Source organism: Podarcis erhardii (genome assembly GCF_964252035.2).
Source record: "Podarcis erhardii genome assembly, chromosome: 11".
Lineage (NCBI taxonomy): Eukaryota > Metazoa > Chordata > Lepidosauria > Squamata > Lacertidae > Podarcis > Podarcis erhardii.
Window position 1 is genome coordinate 28,913,291 of NC_138501.1, and position 22,598 is coordinate 28,935,888.

General features: G+C 44.0%; 1 protein-coding gene across 8 annotated transcripts in view; it reads right to left on the bottom strand.

Annotated features, from left to right (window-relative positions):
• Positions 1-3,911: 3,911 nt before the first annotated feature.
• XRCC4 (X-ray repair cross complementing 4) overlaps positions 3,912-22,598 on the bottom strand; it is a 234,677-nt gene continuing 215,990 nt past the window's right edge. For all 8 annotated transcript variants that reach the window (XR_014161393.1, XM_081881260.1, XM_081881261.1 and 5 more), the window contains one exon: positions 3,912-5,884. Coding sequence is in view for 7 of the 8 variants with exons in the window: in XM_081881260.1 (XP_081737386.1) it covers positions 5,776-5,884 (109 nt within the window). In the remaining variant the exon portion in view is untranslated. The remainder of the gene's footprint in view (positions 5,885-22,598) is intronic.

A 22,598-nucleotide genomic window follows, 5' to 3' on the forward strand; every position in this document is an offset into this window, starting at 1 on the left:
GAAAGGGTAGACCGCCCCCCCCCCAATTTTCTCAACACGATGCATCATTTTTTAACCTTGATCATGTCCCCATGTACTTTTCTAAAGTAAAGCATCTTCTTTTAGTTAGTCTTTCCTAATAGGCAGCTCAAGTCCTTGAACATTTTGGCTTCCCCTTCCAATCCAGAATGAAAACAGGTAGCCACTTATACACCTGAAGTTCTTAGCTTTTGTCCCTGACAATGCAGTGGTAATATTTCAAGAGAAGAGGATAAAGCAGAATCAGTATATTCATGTTGAGGACTATTTTTGCATTCCAGATTTTTGCTTAAAACACATGGGGCAATGCCCTGAGATTTTTGTCTGTTCAGCAGGGGACTCCTGCTTCCCTTTGGACTTCTGCATCAGAGTTGTTCCTGACAATGCAATTCTTGGTTAGGGGTCTCTTAACAACTCTCAGCACTGTTAACAAACTGCAGTTCCCAGAAATTTTTGGAGGAAGCCATGACTGTTTGAAGGGAGTGTGTGTCTTTCTAACTCTAATGGAGATGCTATTCTGCGGTGAAGCTGCCAGGGCAACATTTACTTCTATTCAGCCCTTTGTCAGCCTATCCCATCACTCTGTGTTTTTGTTTCATTATATTGCAACAGGAAAGGTTCTGGCAGCAGAAAGGTTGCTGTTTCATATCTGCCTATAGCTCAATGAAAAGGGTGGAAATGCAACAGCCACACGCCACTACCCACAGCTCTGCAGGCGAACCATGTGTCAAGATCAAGTGTAAAAGAAAACAGCTTACATTGCATCTCATTGCTGAGTTGCCCTCATAAATCAGAATCACTCTCACCTTGACTGATGCCTTCCCAAAGTCAAATGGGAAGAAGGAACACACTTAACCTGATTCATTATTGGGAAGACTGCCAATTTGCCAGGGATTTCCAGTGCCCAACAAGTGTAAGGAAAGAAGAGGTGATTTTTCTTTCTCGGCAATTATTTCCATAAATCACCCCTGATTAACTTATCATAAATGTTGCTCAGCTTAAACACGGCAGCTGCACTCCTTGTCTGGAACCACATTACATTGCTGGAAGGATGGTGAATTCCAGGTCTCTGTACAAACTTAAGGATACCTTTGAAAGCAATTTCCATTAGGGATCTGAGTTTTGTAAACAAACTCCTCCGAGAGACCCACACCAGTTGAGGAAAAACTAGAAAGCCTAAAATCTCTTGCATATGCATTCTTGGGATCTCTAGACTTCATGATTTGTGGCCCAACCTATCAGAACTCTTCCATAGAAAGCTACAAAGTTTAGGAACAAGATTTACTTGAAACACACCTTCACCTTTTTCAACATATCCAGGCCCTGGATATCCATCTCACATGTGTTCTGCTGTCTGCCAGCCCCGAGTGTTCATTTTGCAGGGTCAGAGGAAAAGGGGAATCACTCTGTTGATGTTGCTAGGCAACCCACAGCCATCATCACCAAATACCCAGTGCTTTATTTCTCAAAATCTAGAGGCCCCAGTTCCTGGAAGCCAGGCTGTTTGGGCCAGAAGACCTCTTTCCCAATCTTAGAAGTGAAACAGCTACTTGGGGCTGCGTGGCGATGAAGGGAAGCCGTTCTGCATGTGCTCAAAAGGATCCCTTGCATCATTAAAATCCCATTTTAATTCACATATTTGAGAGTTGAGCTCCCGAGCATGAAAACAGGATTGAGGGCTGAGCTTTGTCTCAAAGTAAGTCTTTGGGGCACATCAGCATTGTGGCTGCTGTTGCCTAGCAGAATGATTTCTTTTCCAGGTCTAGCAATAGAAAATAAGCAAGGATCATCACGGAGAGAAGTGCATACCACAACAGCCAGACTGAAGGGCAGTCAGACATGCACAGTGCTCAGAGTAGTCCAAGCCAGGTCTCTCTTCAGAGCAGTGCTCAAACGATGGAGAAAAGGAGTTGAGACCCCTTCATGAAATGTAACCCCCTCCACCAACAATTTTAGCTAAATCATATCCCCAATAACCTTCTTTAAAAAAGCTAAATTATAAAATTCGGGGTTTGAAAAATGAGCATTTGATACTGCATTAGTACACACTTGTATACTGGTATTAGTATGATTAGTATACACTATCTCACTCAAGCTGCTGGGTAGCTAAAGCTCTCTGGATTGGTGCAGATATCTGGGAATATAACCACATGTAAGCATCTGTGTAAGGGACACGGGTGGCGCTGTGGGTTAAACCACAGAGCATAGGACTTGCCGGTCGGCGGTTCGAATCCCCGCAACGTCAAAGTGCAAGTAGATAAATAGGTACCGCTCCAGCGGAGAGGTAAACGGCATTTTCGTGTGCTGCTCTGGTTCGCCAGATGAGCGCCACAACCCCAGAGTCGGTCACGACTGGACCTAATGGTCAGGGGTCCCTTTACCTTTACCTTTAAGCATCTGTGTACTGCAGTTCTCCTGAAAGCATCAGCAACTGGATGTACAAGATGACTTAATAACACTGATCTGTTCCATCTCACTCTCTCAAACACACGTCACAGACTTTCCCCCTTGTTCCAGCAAGGCAATAACAATATCCCCAAACAGCTGAGCTTCCTCACTGTTCCAGCCAAAGCTAGTTGTCTTCTTTCTTTTCAAGAGACTTCTTGTGAGCAGAATTAGAGTGAGCAGGGTTTGTTTTTATGCAGTTCCTTTCCAGCGCTGAGCAAATCTCAAGAAAACTGACTGCAATCATTTGCAGATCATTTTCCATCCTCCTGCATCGGTCTTCCAAAATGACTGCTTTCACGAACCCAGACATAATTTTTTTAGAGTTACCTTTGCCCTGTTGAGTAGTAGCTCCAGGTTACTGTTAAAATAAAACTAATATTTAAAACTACACTTTAATCGTCTTGTTAAATGAAAGAGAACATTGTATAAGCTTAGCGGGGTGGGGGGTGGGGAGAATGGAAACACAAGGCTAGAGGGAAATACAAGGGCAAAAAAGCTTTGATCCAATACAGGATTCATGCTCAGCCGGAGTAATCAGAACCATATGCAGAAACTATGGGACTTTCAGCTGCTCTTTAATTAAATAGCATAAAAATGACTTGACATCATTTTGTGTACTGGGGCACTTTGCAGAAGTGCTTTATACTAGGATAAGTAGCCTTATGCAATGTCCTCCACTGGTTGAAAAAAAGCAACAAGACCCCAAGTACCTTGGAAACTGCTGAAATCAGTGAGACAATATATCAAAGAGGGACATGCACTAAAGTGTGTGTGTAAGAAAGAGAGAGAGAGAGAGAGAGAGAGAGAGAGAGAGAGAGAGAGAATGAATGAACAAAAAGACAACTACTGGGTTGACCACACAGAGGACTCTTACACCTCTTAAGTGTATAAAATAAACAGGATCCACTCAAAGGTAAACTAGTTTCTAATCATTTCCTGAGTGGTTCTGCTTTATATTTTAGCTTATTGCATCAACTGGATTTCTTTGAAAATAATGTTAAGGTTGGGTGTAAGACTGAATGCACAACATTTGATTTTACTTATCTATAATAAGCCTGCATGCATAATTTTAGCCTGTATACACCCAATTTGGCACATCTGAGTGGTTTTAATTTGCATTTGGCCTTTTATATATGCTGTTAAATTTATTGTGTCCTGTTCTGTATGCCAAGAAGAAAGGAACAATAAGCTGAGGGTGACAACGTAAGAATAAAAACCACATGAATATTTTGCATCAAGAGACAGATTTGGAATTTGTCACATTTGTTTCCTTACCTTTCTTTCAAGGAGCACTTCGCCCATAAAAGTAATCTTGAAAAATACCTCTCCCCACTTCATTTTCACATCCTGTGAATGGGATTACAAATCCATGGAAGTGCATTTTGCTTTGGCACTACAACAAACCCATAATTTTCTAGCCCAAAGTCAAACTCTCCACCACTGGCTATAAAAAATAGTTTTTAATGGTTTGAAGATGATGCATATAATCTCTGTACATTTCGCATTTAACGGTAGAGGCATTGATAAAAAGTCATGAAAACTGTATATAGCTGAGCAGATGTTTACACATAAAGCATTTTTTAAAAGAAGATATGGCTACAATCCCAAGGAAAAAGTTGAGTTGGATGCAGAGGAAGTTAGTCACAACTATAATCTATGACTAATTTTCTCAAGATCCAACCCATTTGAGATTCCAGGATGGGCAAACATATGAAGTTGCAGCCAACATAAGTCCAAAGTGTATGAGTAGAAAGTAAAAGTGTGTTTTCCCATTATTTCCTAATTAAATATAGTTATACATTGGAAAGCATCTACAGGAGGGAGCACCTAGTAACAATCTACCTGTTTTTTCATAACATACTCTCTAATCCTTCTTATCCCTTTTCAGCTTTGCACACTGTTTATAGAAAGAGTAGTGTTTTTCATCCATATTTCTTATTTCCATAATGGATTCAGTGTCCTATTTTCAATTTTTTTTGTTTCTTCCTCTTATTTGTTTAGTCCTGTATGCGTTAAGCAAGCTGAACTATTGTTGAATTTGCAGTGCTATAAAATGTGGCAGCAAACGTCAAAATGAAAAAAACCAAAGCGTTGTATTCAACTAACTTTTATTTTTACTAGACTCTGTGAAATTAATGTTCTCTAAATTAGCCATGGCCAACAATTTCAATAGGTCTACTCTGAGCAAAGGTTAGTAGATGCCCATCCAAAACAAACTTAGATCAAAAACCCCAGTGGGCCTAAAATAATTGAGAATCATAAATGTGTGACTGCTAAAATGGGAGTTCCATATAGCAACTATAATCTTGTTAATTTTGGCATTTCTCTTTCTTCTTCCCAGAGTTGAACTGCACCATCTGCTCCAGTAGCAACTAGCATCGATTAAGGCTGAAACAGACACTGTTTTCCAGAAGCATGTTTTGTAGTAAAAAAATAATGTCCCATTTCTTCTGTGTTTTTTGGCAGTGCCTGCAAAAACATCTACCTCTTCATCTGCACTACCTTCTCTTGCTCTCTTTCACAAGTGACTTTGTTTGCCCTTGAAGGCGTTGTCATATAAAAACTTGCCCTCTGAAATAACTTCCGCAATAAGAAGTGATACATGTGAGAGGTATAGTGGGAGGCTGAAGTTATTTGGTTTTGTTCTATGCTCCCTTCTGTTTATTATTTAATTGACACTTTTGTTTACTGCCTTTTGCCAGTAGGTCCCAAAGTGGTTTGCATCAATAAAAATATGAAACAATGGTGTAGGCTTGAGCAAGATGTAGCAGCTTAGACCACTGCATAACTGGAGCTAATGATGATCAGCCTTCACTCTGGGACTTTTTAAAAAAGTGGCGATCAAGGAGAGACAGAGAGGACATTGGATTCCATAGCAGAATGGTGCAAATTAGAAAATATTTGTCAGCCTTGAATTTGGGAAATATCTTATGGCTATCTATGAAAAGGTTTTAGACTTTAAAAGACACCTTTCTGTGGGGATTGCAGTCTTAATCTCCCCTCACTGTTTTTATTGCTGCCACTTTGGTGGTCTGGTTAATTTTTCTCCCTAACGCCCAAGGGAAGATCAGCTTCCCTCACACAAATCAACTGTACACAAACCCAGCTTCGAAATCTTGAGTGACAAATGATGACCACTAGGGGGATCACACACAAAAACTTTATTAGAAAAAGATAAAACCATTGTTAAAAATGTTATCCGAAAGAACAAATAGCCCCCCGCTTCTAGATAAAAATATTCCTTTTGAGACAAATAATTAATTTGAGATAAACAGCTTGTATTGAGGTCGTAGTCTTCTTCCAGATTGGTCAGATATCATCAAAGAGGTCTTCAGGATCACCAATGTTTTTTTCTGATTCTGAAGGCATCTCTTTCGATGACGGCTGCTTGACTGACGATTTTGGAGGAGAATCAGCTCTAGAGATTTAAAGCAGATAACCTTAGTGAAACAAATTTATGTTGGTTATTTTTAAACAATGTTAGGTGAAGATATCTGTCAGGGAACTGCCATCGGAGAGACAGGTAGTGGACAGGCTACAGGAGAATAGGAGAGAATCTGCGGTAGAAGAGGGAACCAGCAGGGGGAGTGCAGGAGTCACAGCGGAGGGGAGGCTCTGGGATGCTTCCAGTGAGAGTAGTGGAGAGGTAACGGGACCCCCGTTGGGAACGCCCACCCTTCGCCGGAAACTGTCACGCAGAGAGTCTCGAAAGCGCATGTCTGTCAAAGAGCTTTTATGTTGGCGTAAATTCCGTAGACGCCCACTGTCAGATTCTACCAGCGACTGACGGAGTCATGCTTTGGGGGCTCCGTTAGTGCATCGGTTTGGATGACCAGCCAAACCCCAGAGGGATCAAGCTTTTACGCACAAGCAGCACACTATCCCACCACAGCAATCTGACAGTCTTTGAAAGCAGCTTGTGCAAGCAGAAGGCATCATGAGCGAACCATCCGGAACCGGAGGAGCAGGAGCGGGAGCTGGCGCAGATCCAAGCCTGGAACAAAGGTACAGGGCGTTGGAGGTCCAGCTGGCACTGCAAACGGCGAGGCTCGAGGAGAGGAGGGCTCAAGATGCAGATAAGGGGAAGACCACCCCACTTGCCAGACGGGTGCCTGGACTGGTGCAGAAATTTGGGGGGGATCCCCGGAACTATCAAGCCTTTAGGACAGAGATGCAATATGCACTCAATCTACTGTTTGATGACTTCCCCGACGAGAACTCTAGAGTGGCGTACGTGATTGGCCATCTAGAGGGAGGGGCGAGGGACTGGGTTCGGCCCCTGATGGCAGCCAATAATGAAATCTTAAAGGACACAATGAAGTTTTTCCGCGCCATGGACTTGATGTTTTCCAGCGAGATCGAGCAGGGAGTGGTGCGCAGGCAGTTAATGGCGTGTAAACAGGGGAGCCGATCTGTACGTGAGTACTGGACTGAGTTCACCATGCTGATTCATAGACTTGGGTGGGACCTTGCTAGTGAACCTATTCAAATGCTGTTTGAAGAAGGTCTCTCTCCGGCAGTGAAAGATGAACTTTCCCGGGCGCCTAGGGCGGAGTCTATGGATCAGCTGACTAAATCAGCGCTGTCCATTGGGGCACGCCAGGAAGCTAGAGCTATGGAAAAGCGGGAAGGAAAGGGGGAACGTTGGAAGGACTTCCGCATTCCAGAGATTCCGGAGCAGCCTTTCCCGCCAGCAGAGCCGATGGAACTTGGAACAGCGCGCGCGCGCGCAGTTTCAAACACCAGTGAAGGGCGGAAGAAGGAGGGAAAGAGCGGCAAGAGATGCTATCTCTGCCAACAGCCAGGTCACTTTGCCAGAGTCTGTCCGCAAAGGAAGGAATGGCAAGGGATGGCGGGAACTGTTGGGGGGAAGGAGGAAGAAGAAATCACGGAGCCAGTAAAAGCCAACGCCTGGTTGCCAACATCAGGGCACAGCAGCCAGGCCAGGGAGTAATGAATGTGCCCACGCCGGAACCTCCAAGACCAGCGCTTGTGATAGAGGTGTTGCTGGAACTGGCAAACGGACACCCACTGAAGATAAAGGCGCTATTGGATTCAGGTAGCTCATGTAATTTCATGAGCAAAGAGTTTGCAGCTGCACACCAAATACAGACTATCCCATTGAGTAAGCCTTTGCAGGTTACCACGATTGATGGGAGGGAGCTGTTGGGAGGAGAAGTGAGCCAACAGACTGTACCAATGATAATGAGGGTGGCACGACACACCGAACTGATAGCGTTTAACGTAGCCACCTTGGGAGGAGCTCCTATTATCTTGGGTATGAGCTGGCTGGCGCTACACGATCCGCTAGTAGGCTGGCATCAGAGAGTGGTTTCCTTTGGATCAGCACATTGCCTAGAACACTGCAAGGAGGGAGAGGCTCAGGCAGGCGCCAGGGGCACTCTAGCAGGGATGGAAGTGATGGACAAAGGGAGGGTGCCACCACAATACGCTGACTTGCTTGACGTATTCAGCGAAAAAGAAGCAGATAAACTGCCCCCGCACAGACCCTTTGATTGTCAAATTACCTTACTCCCAGGAGCACAATTGCCAGTGGGCAAGCTGTATGCAATGTCAGACAGTGAGATGCAGGAGTTAAGGGAGTTCATTGACAAGAATCTCAAGCGAGGTTTCATCAGAGAGTCACGAGCGGTGGGGGGCAGCCCAGTGTTCTTTGTGGACAAAAAAAACACAGGCAAGCCCAGGCTTGTATGTGATTTCAGGGCCCTAAATGCAGTGTCAGAACCAGTGACTTTCCCTATGCCCAGAATTGATGACATTCTAACACGGGTGAGAAAAGGGAAAATTTTTACCAAGCTGGACCTTAGGGGGGCATATAACTTGATACGTGTGAGAAAGGGGGATGAGTGGAAGACCACTATGTTCACCCCCTTGGGGGCCTTTGAGTACACCGTTATGCCTTTCGGATTACAAGGGGGCTCCGCCTGTTTTCAATCATTCATGAATCACGTCCTGGGGCCACTGCTCTACAAGAACTGCGTAGCGTTCTTAGATGACGTTCTGGTGTACTCAGACAATGAGGAGCAGCATGTGCGAGATGTAAGAGAGGTACTGAGCAAGCTGCGAGAAAACCGGCTGTGGGTGAAACTGGAGAAGTGTCAGTTTCATACCAAGGAGGTGGAATTCCTGGGGTACCGGTTGTCTGACAAGGGATTGGCCATGGATCCCAGCAAGGTTCAAGCGGTACTGGAATGGAAAACACCAAAGACCAAGAAGGACGTGCAAAGGTTCCTGGGCTTCGGAAACTTCTATAGGAAGTTCATCAAAAACTTTGCCCATTTAACAGCGCCCATCACGGATTGTCTTAGTAGCAAAAAGAAATTTGTTTGGACGGGAGAAGCGCAACAAGCGTTCGAACGCTTAAAGCAGGCGTTTGCGTCGGAAGAGCAACTCTTGCACGTGGATCTACAACAACCAATGAGAGTGGAGACTGACGCGTCAGACCGAGCGGTGGGGGCCGTTCTTCTCCAGCCGGGAAAAGATACGTCTGAATGGAGACCGTGTGCATTCTTCTCGCGGAAGTTGAACAAATCAGAGAGGAACTACACAGTGTACGACCGAGAACTGCTCGCCATTCATGAAGCATTCCGGAAATGGCGGCACTTGCTGATTGGGGCGCAGCACAAGGTTCAAGTCCGAACTGACCACAAAAATCTGGAATACTGGAGAACAGCCCGAGTGCTGAACCAGAGACAAGTGAGATGGGCCCAGGAGTTCTCCAAATTCCACTTTGAGATTCGTTACGTGCCCGGCTCCGAGAACGTGAGGGCGGACGCTCTTTCCAGGAAACCTGAGTACTTAGAGGGGGAGGGAGCGCCTGAGGCAAGGCATGTAATCCCTGAAGACCGCTGGGTGTGTGGGGCGGCATTGGTGGGGCAGAGGGAACTGATAGAGGGTACGGAGAACGATGAATACGCCCAAGAGAAACTCAGAGAGCTCCGGAGGACAGAGGAGAACACAGGGGGGTTCGAAGAAAAGAACGGGGCATTGTATTACAAAGGGGCACTGTACATACCCGACGGGGAACTGAGGGGCAGAGTACTCAAGCAGTTGCATGACAGCCCCACAGCGGGACATTTTGGACAGCACAAAACCATGTGGTTGGTTACCAGGGAGTTTTGGTGGCCCAAGGTGAGGGAGGACGTACGGGAATATGTCAGGGGTTGCGACAGGTGCCAGCGAGCGAAAGGAGAGAGGGTGGCGCCAGCGGGGCTATTACAACCCTTACCCACGCCCGAAAGGCCATGGGAGGCAGTATCCATAGATTTTATGACGGACCTGCCAAAATCCAAAGGCAAAACAGCTGTCATGGTGGTGGTAGATCAATTAACCAAGATGTGTCATTTTATAGCTTGTTCACATGCAGTCACAGCGGAGGAAACCGCCAAGTTGTTTGTAGAACATATTTTCAAGTTGCATGGCGCCCCCTTGAGGGTGGTCAGCGACAGAGGGAAACAATTTACTTCCAGGTTCTGGAGGAAACTTATGAGCTTACTGCACGTAGAACTCAATTTCTCAACTGCCCGGCACCCAGAAACCAATGGGCAAGCGGAAAGGGCAAATGGGGTTTTACAACAATACCTGAGGTGTTATGTAAAAGACAGAGAAAATGATTGGGTGGATAAGTTACCTCTAGCAGAATTTGCCTACAACAACGCGGAGAACGTGTCCACAGGGATGAGTCCCTTCCTGGCAAATTATGGGTGTCACCCCCGGGCATTCCCAGGAGAGGGAGGGGAGAGGTGGAGCGTGCCGGCGGCGGAATATTTTTTTGAAGAGATGGAGGCGATCCACCGTCAGCTTCAACTTAACTTAGAGAAAGCCAAGGAAGAATATAAGAAGCAAGCAGACAGAAATAGGAGGGAAGGTGAAACTATAAGGGTGGGGGACCGGGTGTGGTTGTCCACCCAAGGGCTACCGTTCAAGGGCGGGAGTAAGAAATTGAGGCCCAAAAGATTGGGACCCTTTGAGGTCATACAGCAGGTCAACCCAGTGGCATTCAAACTCAGGCTGCCCAGTCACATGAAATTACACCCAGTATTTCACAGGTCATTACTGTCGCCGTACCGAGAGGGACGCGAGTGGGGGGAGCGTGAGAGAGAGGCCACCCAAACGCCCGTGATAGAAGAGAGAGAGCGCGACATGAACGTGGCAGGAATCATTGATTCCAGGTGGAAGGGGAATCAGGTGGAATATCTGGTAGAATGGGAGGGGGAAGCAGAGTCGGAAAACACTTGGGTACCAGCAGAGGTAGTCAATGACGAGGTTTTAATAGAAACATTTCATCAGCGTTTCCCAAGAAAACCGCAACCCGTGGCTCGATTTAGAAGGGAACACTTTGGGACCACCGATGAGGAAGGAGAGTTTGAAGGGTTCCCAGAGTCAGGGGTGGGTGAAGAAGCCGACTCCGACGAAGAAGAGGAAGACGGGGAGAGAGACGGTACGCCGTGGCTGGAAGTGTTAGAATCCTCGGACGACGAGGAGAGTTCCTTCAGGGGCTTTCCGCCCTCACCGCCAGTGGGAGAGGAGGCGGGAGGGGGTGAAGGGGGCCCTGGGGGGGAGGTGGATGTCAGGGAACTGCCATCGGAGAGACAGGTAGTGGACAGGCTACAGGAGAATAGGAGAGAATCTGCGGTAGAAGAGGGAACCAGCAGGGGGAGTGCAGGAGTCACAGCGGAGGGGAGGCTCTGGGATGCTTCCAGTGAGAGTAGTGGAGAGGTAACGGGACCCCCGTTGGGAACGCCCACCCTTCGCCGGAAACTGTCACGCAGAGAGTCTCGAAAGCGCATGTCTGTCAAAGAGCTTTTATGTTGGCGTAAATTCCGTAGACGCCCACTGTCAGATTCTACCAGCGACTGACGGAGTCATGCTTTGGGGGCTCCGTTAGTGCATCGGTTTGGATGACCAGCCAAACCCCAGAGGGATCAAGCTTTTACGCACAAGCAGCACACTATCCCACCACAATATCTAAAGGAAAGTTTAGTGTCTTTGGCGACTGTATTCATGTTTAGGAAGGAATTGTGCTCATATTTGCTACTTGCTCATCTGCGGCAAAGCCAGCAATGAAAATTATTCAGGTTGCAATAGTTTAGTTGTCACTTTTCCATTTGAATCCCCCCTCTCATTTTCCTCAAGATGCCAATCCAACCTGTGATGCCAACGTAAAGAATTAAGCAGAAGCAAGCAAGTAAATGGAAAAGACAGCTAAGCTGTATTTAGTTCAGTTACCACTGCATGGCATAGCTCATTTTTCTCGCATGAGATTTATAGCTATTTTCTAATATTTTGACATTAGGAGCAAATTCCTAAATTACAAGGTCTTAAGCTCTACCTTCTGCCTTGCCAATAGTTGAAATATATATATATAAAAAACTTACAATAGCAAAAAGATTTGAGCTTTCAAATCTAGAGAGTGTATTTGGGCCTGTTGTGCATATTTGAAATCCTTGAGAAGCATGTGTTTAGAGATTCCCAATTTCTTTACCTTTATTGCTTGTCTTTTAATTACAGCGGTTAAAAAAAAATCTGCAGTTTACTAATAAATCCTGATTCATAGAGTCGTTAGCAGGTTGATACAGTCAAGCAGCTGGCACAGGAATTGCATGATACAAACTTCTGCTATGTACCACACAAGTAACTTTTCACATAAGCCAGGTATTCCACGCAAACCAAGAGATGTGGGCAATCATAGGGCCCTCTTTGGACAACCTCCTCCTACTTCTCCCCAGTATCTGAGGGTAAAATGAGACCATGCCAACTAGCCACACTCCCAACATCAGCGCATCCATCTAGCCACACCCCCAGCAGCACCTATGTGTTTAGCTGAAAGAAGCAAATGGTATGAAGGAACAATAGGCAGGGGAGCCGACTTGGGCCCCAGTTTATGGGTGCCTGGTGCGCATGACAGCATGCTGTCATGCCCGTGACCTGGCCTTGGAACCTCACAAGACTTCAGACTTGACTTCTGGTGCTTCGTGAGGCACTGGAAGTTGTGTCGGGGGCCCTGTGGTGAGCACCCACAACAATTTTTTGTGGGTGCTTGGGCACCCAGAGCCCTCCATAGTTGATGCCCTTGACAGGAGGTCACCATTTTGCCAAAGCTAAGCAGGCATGAGCGTAGCCAGTTCAGGTGGGAGACCACCAGGGAAACACATGTATATCCCTGTGGGTTCCATGACAGTAGGCAGGGTATAAATGTGAGACCCTCGTATCCTCATACTAAGTGCACAGGGGCTTCCATCTTATATCTTGATTCTGAAGTACAGATGCACAGATACCAGGGGCATGGACAGAAGGGCATGAAGAGGCATTGCTCTTTTCCCCACACACTGTTACAATACACAAAGCATTTTCTTAAACACACAGTAAGCAATGGAATCTCTGCTCTCTGGCTCATACAGTTTGTGCTGCTGCCGCCACCACCACATTAGTTAAAGGAGCTTTGTGAACTCTATGACATTTAGCAGGATTGCCAGGGAACCAAAACTTTAAAATACATCCCCAAATCAGGGATATTATAGTCCCACTGTGGTTTTTCCAGTGATGTTTTGAACATTCCCACCACAGATGAAGAAAGTCTGCTTTGGGAGTCTGCCAGAACCTGGGAATATGTCTGCTTGGGGAGTCCCAGGTTGAAATCCATGCTCACCTATAAACTTCACTGGGTGACATTGGGCTAGCTCTCAGACAAACCTAAGGTTGTTGTGAGAATAAAACAAAGGGAAAGAAGTACACACACTGCGTTCATCTCCTTGGAGAAAAAGAAGGATAATAATGTAATGAAAAAAGAATTCTAACTTCACCACAGTTTAGCACCCTCCAAATGTCAAACTCTATTTATGAGTTGTGTGAATAATACAGAGAGCTGAACCACAAATTGAAGCGCAGGTAAGAGCACTGATAAGTATTTGTTTTCTCAGCTGAGAACGAGCCACACAAAACTGAAAAAGCAGATGTGAGACATCTGAACAGACAAAGCAAAGCAACCACTAACTATTTAGTGTGATTGAGTGCCTATCCTAATGATGAGGTGATACAACAGATAATGCAACATAAATGCTCCTACAGCCACACAAATTTCAGAATTCTGACAACAAATTAAATATTTCAAAGCTCTTGGAATGTTTACCTAAATCTCAGTTACATGTTAACATCTATGTCCGAAGTGATATGTGCTATTGTTAATAAGACAGGGAATAAACACGTTGCCCTTTTCCTTTTGAAAAAAGAAAGATTCAGATTGGAGGCACAATTTGCCAAGACTTTATATAAGATCTACATATGTGTAGGATGCTTGGTTTTTTGCCAGTGCTGGCACATCCATCATGTCCTAGGCTGTGCTGACATATTTACTGGGGCTTTGTTCTTAAATTCCCAGTGTGGAGTATATTGTAGCATGGTTCACGTATTAGGAAATGTTTTCCTAGAAATTCTAACAACTACACTGGAAAACTACTTGGATTTGGTTATGCTCTCTGCTCTATATAAATTTATCATTAGTTAATCACTCCCCTGTATGAAAATGATGGGGAACTGACACGTTTCCCACTAAACTTTGTGTCTCCCAGGGTGAGAATTTCTAACTCCGTCATGTTTTCAGATCCTATGGGGGTTCCTTCACCTCCTATCACTGTGCAGAGCAACATATTCATGGTAGTGGTTTCTTCTATGGGAGGGGTGGGGTAAAATACTCATCACCATTGTACTGGATGGTAATGTAGTCAGGAAGATAGACATCCCTTCATTACATCATGACATTAGTAAAGGTAAAGGGACCCCTGACCATTAGGTCCAGTCGTGGCCGACTCTGGGGTTGCAGTGCTCATCTCGCTTTATTGGCCGAGGGAGCCTGCGTACAGCTTCTGGGTCATGTGGCCAGCATGACTAAGCCTCCTCTGATGAACCAGAACAGCGCATGGAAACACCGTTTATCTACTTGCACTTTGACGTGCTTTCGAACTGCTAGGTTGGCAGGAGCAGGGACCGAGCAACGGGAGCTCACCCCGTTGCAGGGATTCAAACCGCTGACCTTCTGATTGGCAAGTCCCAGGCTCTGTGGTTTAACCCACAGCGGCACCGGCATCCGTATCATGACATTACTTAGCTGCTTAAGACAACCTGGTAGCATCTAGCAGTTGTTGGACCCCAACTCTCATCAGCCAGCCAATGGTCAGAGAAGATGACTGCTGTAATCCACAACATCTGGAGAGCACCATGTTGACTAAGGCCAAGTTGAAATTATCCAACCAGTTTAATTTTTGTTATTGAGATGTTTTGCTTCTTCAAAATCATTATTATTTTTAAGCCAAGCAAAAGCTGGATGAAATCCTGGACACAAAGGGGATGAGGAGCTATTGGTAGGGCACGAGATAGTAACACTATAACCCAGATGAAATGGGAGGGTGTGAGGAATTTCCCTGGGTATATAACAGCACAGCCTGGCTGGTCTCCCACTCAGTATGGTTGAGATGTTTCCTTAAACTTGGCTTTTGTGGACTAAGCTCAGGCCCTGCACAATCACGAAGTTCTCAAGACCCAACAGACCCCTAGAAACAGTCTTCTTGGAGTCTTGTAGGAGTGCCTTAACAACAAAAACTTTGTGGCTTCCTGCATATCTCTCTGTGAGCAGTGCTTTGTGACCAGACATGGAATGAAACAAAAGAAAACAAAAAGAGTACAATTATTTTGATTTTCTTATAAAAAAAATAAAAATTACATCGCTTAATAATGCAAAGCTCAACACAGAAATCAAGACCCACAAAGATTTAACTAGGCACAGTTGGTTGCCTGCTATCCCAGGGGTGGACCTCAGTCTTTCAAATTTCAGCTGCACCCTGTGCAAGGCAAAAGTTCGGCAATCTCTGCTTCTCATCTTCCATTTTGCTCAATTCACTATGTCATAGTTGCAGTACCGTGCAGCACCCTCTAGGCTCAGCACCCAGTGCGACAGAACTGGTTGTGCTGCTCTAAATCTGCCTCTGCCACCCCCCACTTCTAACTTTGTCACATGACTAGGAGAGAGGAGATTTTTAAATGCATGTGATGGTCTGGGGAGGAGGGAAGTGTGGGAATACGGCGGGAGGGAAGAGTTTACTTAATCGTGCATTTTAGAAAGACATTTTCAAAGAAACTGGGCAGCTGAACAGTCCGGAAGGAATTCAGCACTCATTACCCAGCATAAGTGTTTGGCAGAAGTAAAAACTGCACCTGCATTTATCAGAAATACAATCGGCATAATGCATCTGAAAAAAAGATCTAAAGGCACTAATTCAACAAATCATATGTGCATGTTCTAGACTGAAGGCTTCACGATGCTCACCATTGCTGCTTTCAATTGTTAAATTACATTTAAAATTGTGATTAGTGTTTTTGTTTTTAAAGAATTAACTGTGATCTGCTTGGATATAGCTTGGCTGGATCATTTAAAGAATGATAGCTATTGATATATAAAATAATTTAACTCACAAATACATACTGGCCAGAATGAACCCATCTTAATAAAGATCTACTTCTTTTCTTAAACTAAATTTAATATTGTAAAAATAAGCGGTGGCAACAAGTATATTCAGTTTAATATTATTATATTAGGAGAATTAACAAAGTGATATATAATTATTATATGTAGTTAAAACACATTTCTGCCTGCTTGTCAACAATTCAAGTTTTGAGAATTAAATCCATATACCATTAATAAAAATATTCACAAGCCTGAGGTGAGTTAACAAGAGACATGCATTCCTGTGGTTCATTTACACTTAAGCTCATTCCTGCATAAAGGAACTAGACCACACATCTAGACTGAGAAATCGTTTTACAGCCACTGTCTCAGTAGGGAGGGGGAAAAGGGATCTGATTACTTAGTCAAAACCACAAAAAAGTATATACACAGCACAAACGTTTGGGTTTGCCTAGCATTTTAGACAAGAGTTTTTACAAACCCAATACAACATAAACTATCCACCAATATTGCAATATTTTCTACTTTGTCTTTTAAAATTATATTTACAATGATATACTGGTCTCAATACTTTCTCCCTTCCAGCAACCCTACAGCAGCTAATAATCTTAAGCAAACTCAATAATGTTGGTCATTCCGCTCATGATTTCTTATTTAGATACATCACTATGGAATGCCTTCTTGAATACACCCAGCAGCCACTATTGATCTGTCACCTCTCAATCTAGAATGTTCATCTTGCTGAACTGGGGGAACAAATGTTTGAGGGAGGGCAGATATCGTCTTCAAAAAACTTCACCTTTACATTAAACCCCTCCATCAAAGTAGCTGAGGTGGTTAGTTCATAAAGACCAAACTAGAAAGTCCAAGACCTCTGTTTAGTATACAAATGCCTTCTCTCTGGTGGTTGCACTGAAACGGTCAAGACTCATTCACTCTAAAGGTGAGGCACCCGAGACAGTGATGTCTCAGGTGCCTCACCTTCTCCTGGCCCTCAAAGGCCAAGTAAAAATATTGAATCCTGGATATAGCCCCAAACTCCTTCTACATAGGAAATGCTAAAATGTAATGTTCAAATCCCATGCATTTGAATGAAATTTGAATGAGAGGAGTTTGTTGGTTTCACAAGTGGCTCTCAACAGATAGCACCATTAAGAACTTGCAGTGATTCAGATAGTGTGGTAATTTAATTTAAGTGGACATAATCAGTCTTACCTGTTTGCTTCAACAAAGTAAGATTTAATTTGGCTTCTAAAAATGTAACATTTATTTTTTAAAAAAGGTGAATTGATTATGCTCCCAACTTGCTAGCATTCCAGGAGCCTCTGGTTCATCACCTGTGTATTCTCATTCATATCGGTGCAAGCTCAGGTAGCTTCTCTCTCTCTTTTCTCTCCCCAAATGAGTGTTTTCTCCTACTATCCCACAATTCTATATAGAATTATTTTAGCCAGGTCATGAAATGGATTTGTGCTGCAATCACAATGATCGAACAGCTTTCATCTATTTTTTAGCTAGAGATGAAATCAAAAGGCTAAAAGAGTACTACACAGTAGGTAGCTATTGGCAGTCTCAGTTGTTGGTAGCATCAAAAAAGCATGCAGACCGTAGTTGGCAGAATAAATACCTGTTCGGCAGGATTCTTAGCCACATAAAGCCAAGAGGCAGGGGAAACTGAGTTAATATTCATCTTTGAAGTATCTGAAGAAGTGTGCATGCACACGAAAGCTTATACCCAGAACAAGCTTAGTTGGTCTCTAAGGTGCTACTGGACAATTAAATTTATTTCATCTTTGAAGTGTGATAGAAGTGAGGATCCTTTTCATGCCTGTGTGTTTTGTCCTTCCGATGTTTTTGCCACCTGTCTGTACCAGTTCATTGATGAGGTCTGTGAAACCGACAAAGATTCAGCTCTCTGGATGAATGAATTTAAATATTTCAGGATCAAACAATGATTCTAGAGCTGGGTGCCATCACTCTACCAAGAGATAATTAATTCCATAGCTGGATAGAAAGGACAGACAGAGCAGAGGTGAGTCTTCTCTGGATGTTAATATACACCAAGGGATGAAGTACCAGTCTAGTTGCAATTCAGAGAGCATTCTGCTGTCAGTTCTTCCTTTGTTTGCAGACAGGAAACCTGCTTCCAAGTTAAATAATTTACACTTTGCAAGTTTATGAAGAATTCATAGCTGCATTCTTGGCAGGAAGTTGGACTGATCGACCCCCAAAATTGATGGGAACCCTTTGCAAGACTAAAGCATGCATTTCTCCTAAATGGTATTTACCAACCCTACTGATTTTGAAGCAAATACATGTTCAGGACTGCAGTACAAAGCAAATTAATGTGACTGGTATAAAGAGAAGTGAGCTGTTAATTGAAATTCTTTCTTTCTTTCTTTCTTTCTTTCTTTCTTTCTTTTTCTTTCTTTCATTTGACAATGGAGAGACTTTAATTTATTGTTTTATTTTGACTTTTACTGCTGAATCACTATAAGCTGTCTTTAAGTCTGTTTCTCACAGAAAGTCAGGATATCAATGGAAAGATTGATAAATAAATAACACACAGGGCATATGTAGACCAGATGCAACCCATGTAAAATAACACAGTATTGCCCAGATGAACCTGGGAAGCACTAATGTCCCATCTCTCTTGGGTTATTCTTCTCTGAAAGCCAGTGCAAGTTTCAACTCCTTAATCTTTCTCCCCCTGCTCCCCAGCTCTGGACAGGGGAACAGGAAGAATGGCTGGCAGACATTTGTCAGGCATCAGTTTCTCACTTGAGGCTTTCGCTTTCCCCTTCCAAAGGATAAACAGCAATTGTATGTTTATGGTTCAGTATCACAGGGAAAGCTTTCATCTGCTGTCTTTCATTAACTAGGCGTGTGTGTCACTATTTACACTGCAAAGCTGGAATTCAATATATACCGTATTTTTCGCACCATAGGACGCACCGGACAATAGGACACACCTTGTTTTAGAGGGGGGGAAACAAGAAAAAAAATTCTCTCCCTCTCTGCCCAGTGCCCCTTCAGCGAAGTGGCAGGAGGCGCTGCGCAGAGAGGGGGAGAATTCCCCCCTCTTGTTTTCCCCCTCTAAAACAAGGTGCCGTTTAAGGTGCGTTCAGACGCCTTCAAGCAGCTACCTTGGAAGCCTGGAGAGCGAGAGGGGTCGGTGCGCACCGACCCCTCTCCCTCTCCAGGCTTCAGGTTCCTTTCGACCTGCTCTTTGGGGCTGGTGGGGGGAAGCCTACCACCAGCCCCAAAGAGCAGGTCGGGGAGCAGCGCAAAGGCGCGCGGCTATAGAGGCTCCTGCCATAGCCGCATGTCACCTCTCCAGCCGGGAGAGGGTCGCGGGGAGGGGGGGCTTCTTTAGCCCCATGCGCACTCTCCCGGCTGGAGAGGTGGTGCGCGGCTAAAGAGGCTGCTGCAATAGCTGCATGTCACCTCTCCAGCCGGGAGAGGGTAAGCAGGGCTTCTTTAGCTCCGAGCGTGCTCTCCCGGCTGGAGAGGTGGTGCGTGGCTATAGAGGCTCCTGCCATAGCCGTGCGTCACCTCTCCAGCCGGCAGAGGGTCGTGGGGCTATGCTGTCTTCGCTCCATAGGAGCACACACATTCCCCCTTCATTTTTGAAGGGGAAAAGTGCGTCCTATGGTGTGAAAAATACGGTATGCTGAAAAATATGAGATTTGAAAACATGGCATAGTTCACAGACTGAAATCATTTAGCGTTTTTTAAAAAATCAAGGCAGAAATGGCAGAAATTAACAAATTTTACTCCCTACAGAGTTTTAGAACTCTAATTACAAGAAAGGTAATTGTAACAAATGCAAAGAGCAGAATCTAAGTAATGATATGATTATTATCCTATTAACATGAAGTAGAAACATATATTTAAAATCAATGAGAAGAACTTTTTCTGAGGATAAACTCATATGTAACAGTTTTCCATATGTCTTTCCTTTTAAAAAAGATTTTCTTCTGTTTGATAGCTGTTGTTACTGCATGGAATATCTCTGCATCTCCATCCCAAACCAGAACATTAGCACAACATTTTCAGTGTGGCACTTTTGTTGTCATCTCAGTAGTGCTATTTGCTTCTCATGTTACAGAACTTATCTCTCTATTTGTGTGCCACTGCACACATCTGCACAAATAAGTACCTGGCACGTGTGATTGCTCAAAAGCTAATTTTGGGGAAATAGCTAAACTATTTTTGGGATCTTTACGGGAGATGATTAAGCTTAGACAGACAAAATTGCACTGGCTTCTATAATCTTGCTGAATTTGGGGCATTTAATACTGAACAATAGTGATGTTCTTACTCTGGAGACCACACTATCACTACATATATATATTTATAATTGAACTATATATATATGTATAATTGAAGTATGCAAATATAATATAATTACAAGCTACAAAGAGGTTTTATTTTTTGCAACATCAGATTTCCACTGGCCCCGCTTGCATTCAACAGAAGGCAGCACACCATCACACAGAATTTCCAATTACACAAAAGGGTCTATGTAAGAGTCATGTTCCGGTCTGATGCCAGATCCCACAGAGAAGGGTAAGGCTGGAGGCAGGTTGCGTCAAGTTGGCAATTACAGAACCACAGAGAACTCCAAGTGAGAAACCCACCCTGATAAAAGGTTGAGAGCACTCTGGTGCTTTGTAAAGCTCCTGCTATCAGACCAAAGGCACAACCTGCAGGCTCCTTCACAATGCTTTGCCTATTCCTGCAAGTGGTGTGTGAAAGGGGTGACAATTTGCAGTGGTAGCTTGGTTGTCAAATGTTTTTTGGAAGCCGAACATCAGACACAGCTTCTGAATGAGTACAGGAAGCTCTTGCAGCCAATCGGAAGCTGAGCCTTGGTTTTCAAATGGTTTCGGGAGTCAAACAGACTCCTAGAACGGATTAAGTTTGAGAACCAAGGTACCACTGTACTACATATTGGAGTTTTATAAATGTAGGAAACAAACCAAGGAGATAACATGAAAAACTAGATTCCTTTTTGCAGACTTATAGAGCAATTCTTGCCATAAAAACTTGAGGGCCCATGTACAGTTAATGCCATATGGAATCAGAATGGGATGTGTTGTAATGCACCTGCAATAGCCCTGAACTGGTTTTTCATCTGCGCATAAGGATATTGGTGGGGTCAGAGGCAGGTGGGAGTCTGCAACATTCCATACATCATGGAACTTTTTGTTATTGATACTGATTCCTGCAATGCTATGTTATGCTCTTAAGTGCCAAATTAAGACATGAAAGCTTCTATGTAGGCATTCCTTAAAGGCAATAGATTCCTTGATCTGTGAGAGTGCTGGTTCTCCCAGACTATTATGATCCTGTGGCTGGGTTTTTCACACGGTCTTTGTAATCACGTCATTAAATTCACAACCATGAGACAAGTTTTGAGTAAATAGCACTACTGAGTGGTGTGCGTTACAATAGTTCTGTAGGGATCACGACAGTCTACTTTCAGCAACTGAATCAAATATTAGCTCATAAAAAGCATTGGTCTGAAGAACCCAATCAAACTTCATCACCAGGAGGTGGTTCACAAGAACTAGCATATTAATAATAGGGACTAATTATATCCACGGATTTCACTAATCCAGCTATGTCCTCTAAAGCATACGGAATGAGTCTGATCTAAAGTCCATGTAACTCTCACTGCTGAATTCAGTATTCAGGGATTCAGGGCATGTGTCTTGATTCAGTGAGAGGCATTTAAGAACTTTTAGCATGTTCCTATGAAGTTTTGCGGTGGCATATAGAATATAGATTTATGTGGGTCAAAATTACTAATAAATTCAAGGCACCCAGTTCTCAAGACAGGTTATTACTATGTTTACAATTTTGCTGGAAGGAATCTGGAATGCCAACATGTTGATCCTAATTGTAATAATTATTTACTTCCCGGATGACTAGCATGTCAGAATTAGTCTAAAGGCTTGCTCTTAAGGCACTGAATTTAGATGGTCTATATTATTTTCCCCCATCTGCCACAAAACCTGGGATACTTCATGCATAATCTCTTTTGTTGCTGCAGTACTATTTCTGCAGGAAAACTTTACAGAAATTATTATTCTGTAAGGATCGGTGTGGGGGGGGGAGGATATCAGGAAACACATTCATTTTGGATATTCATCACTCATGGAGGTATTCATTTACATCCTGCAAGAAGATGTACATATTGACTCAGTTTGCATGTAAAACTAAACCAAACCATGGGCTCTTGGAGAGGAAATTGTGGCTGCTCTGCTTTTCCTTCAGTCTTCCATCCTGCTGCTGTTGTGCTACTGTGAGCTAAGCCATGGTTTGGCATAGCACATTGTCTAAACTTCAGCTTGTGATTTGTCTCCTCCAGACAAACCACAAGCTGTAAACAAATTACACATCTTGTTTACAGCTCATGATTTTTCTGAAGTGAGACAAACCATGAGCCCAGGTTCAAAGAGTATGCTAATCCAAACCATGGCTTAGTTTGCAGTAGCAGGAGGACTGTGGGAGGGACCAGGTGGCCTCACTTTTCTCTCCAGGAATCCACATGTTCATGCCAAGTCATGTCTTGACTTAGTTTTATGTGCAAATCAGGTTGTTATGAGGATTGGAGAATCAGCAGCAGTAAACAGAGAAGTAAACA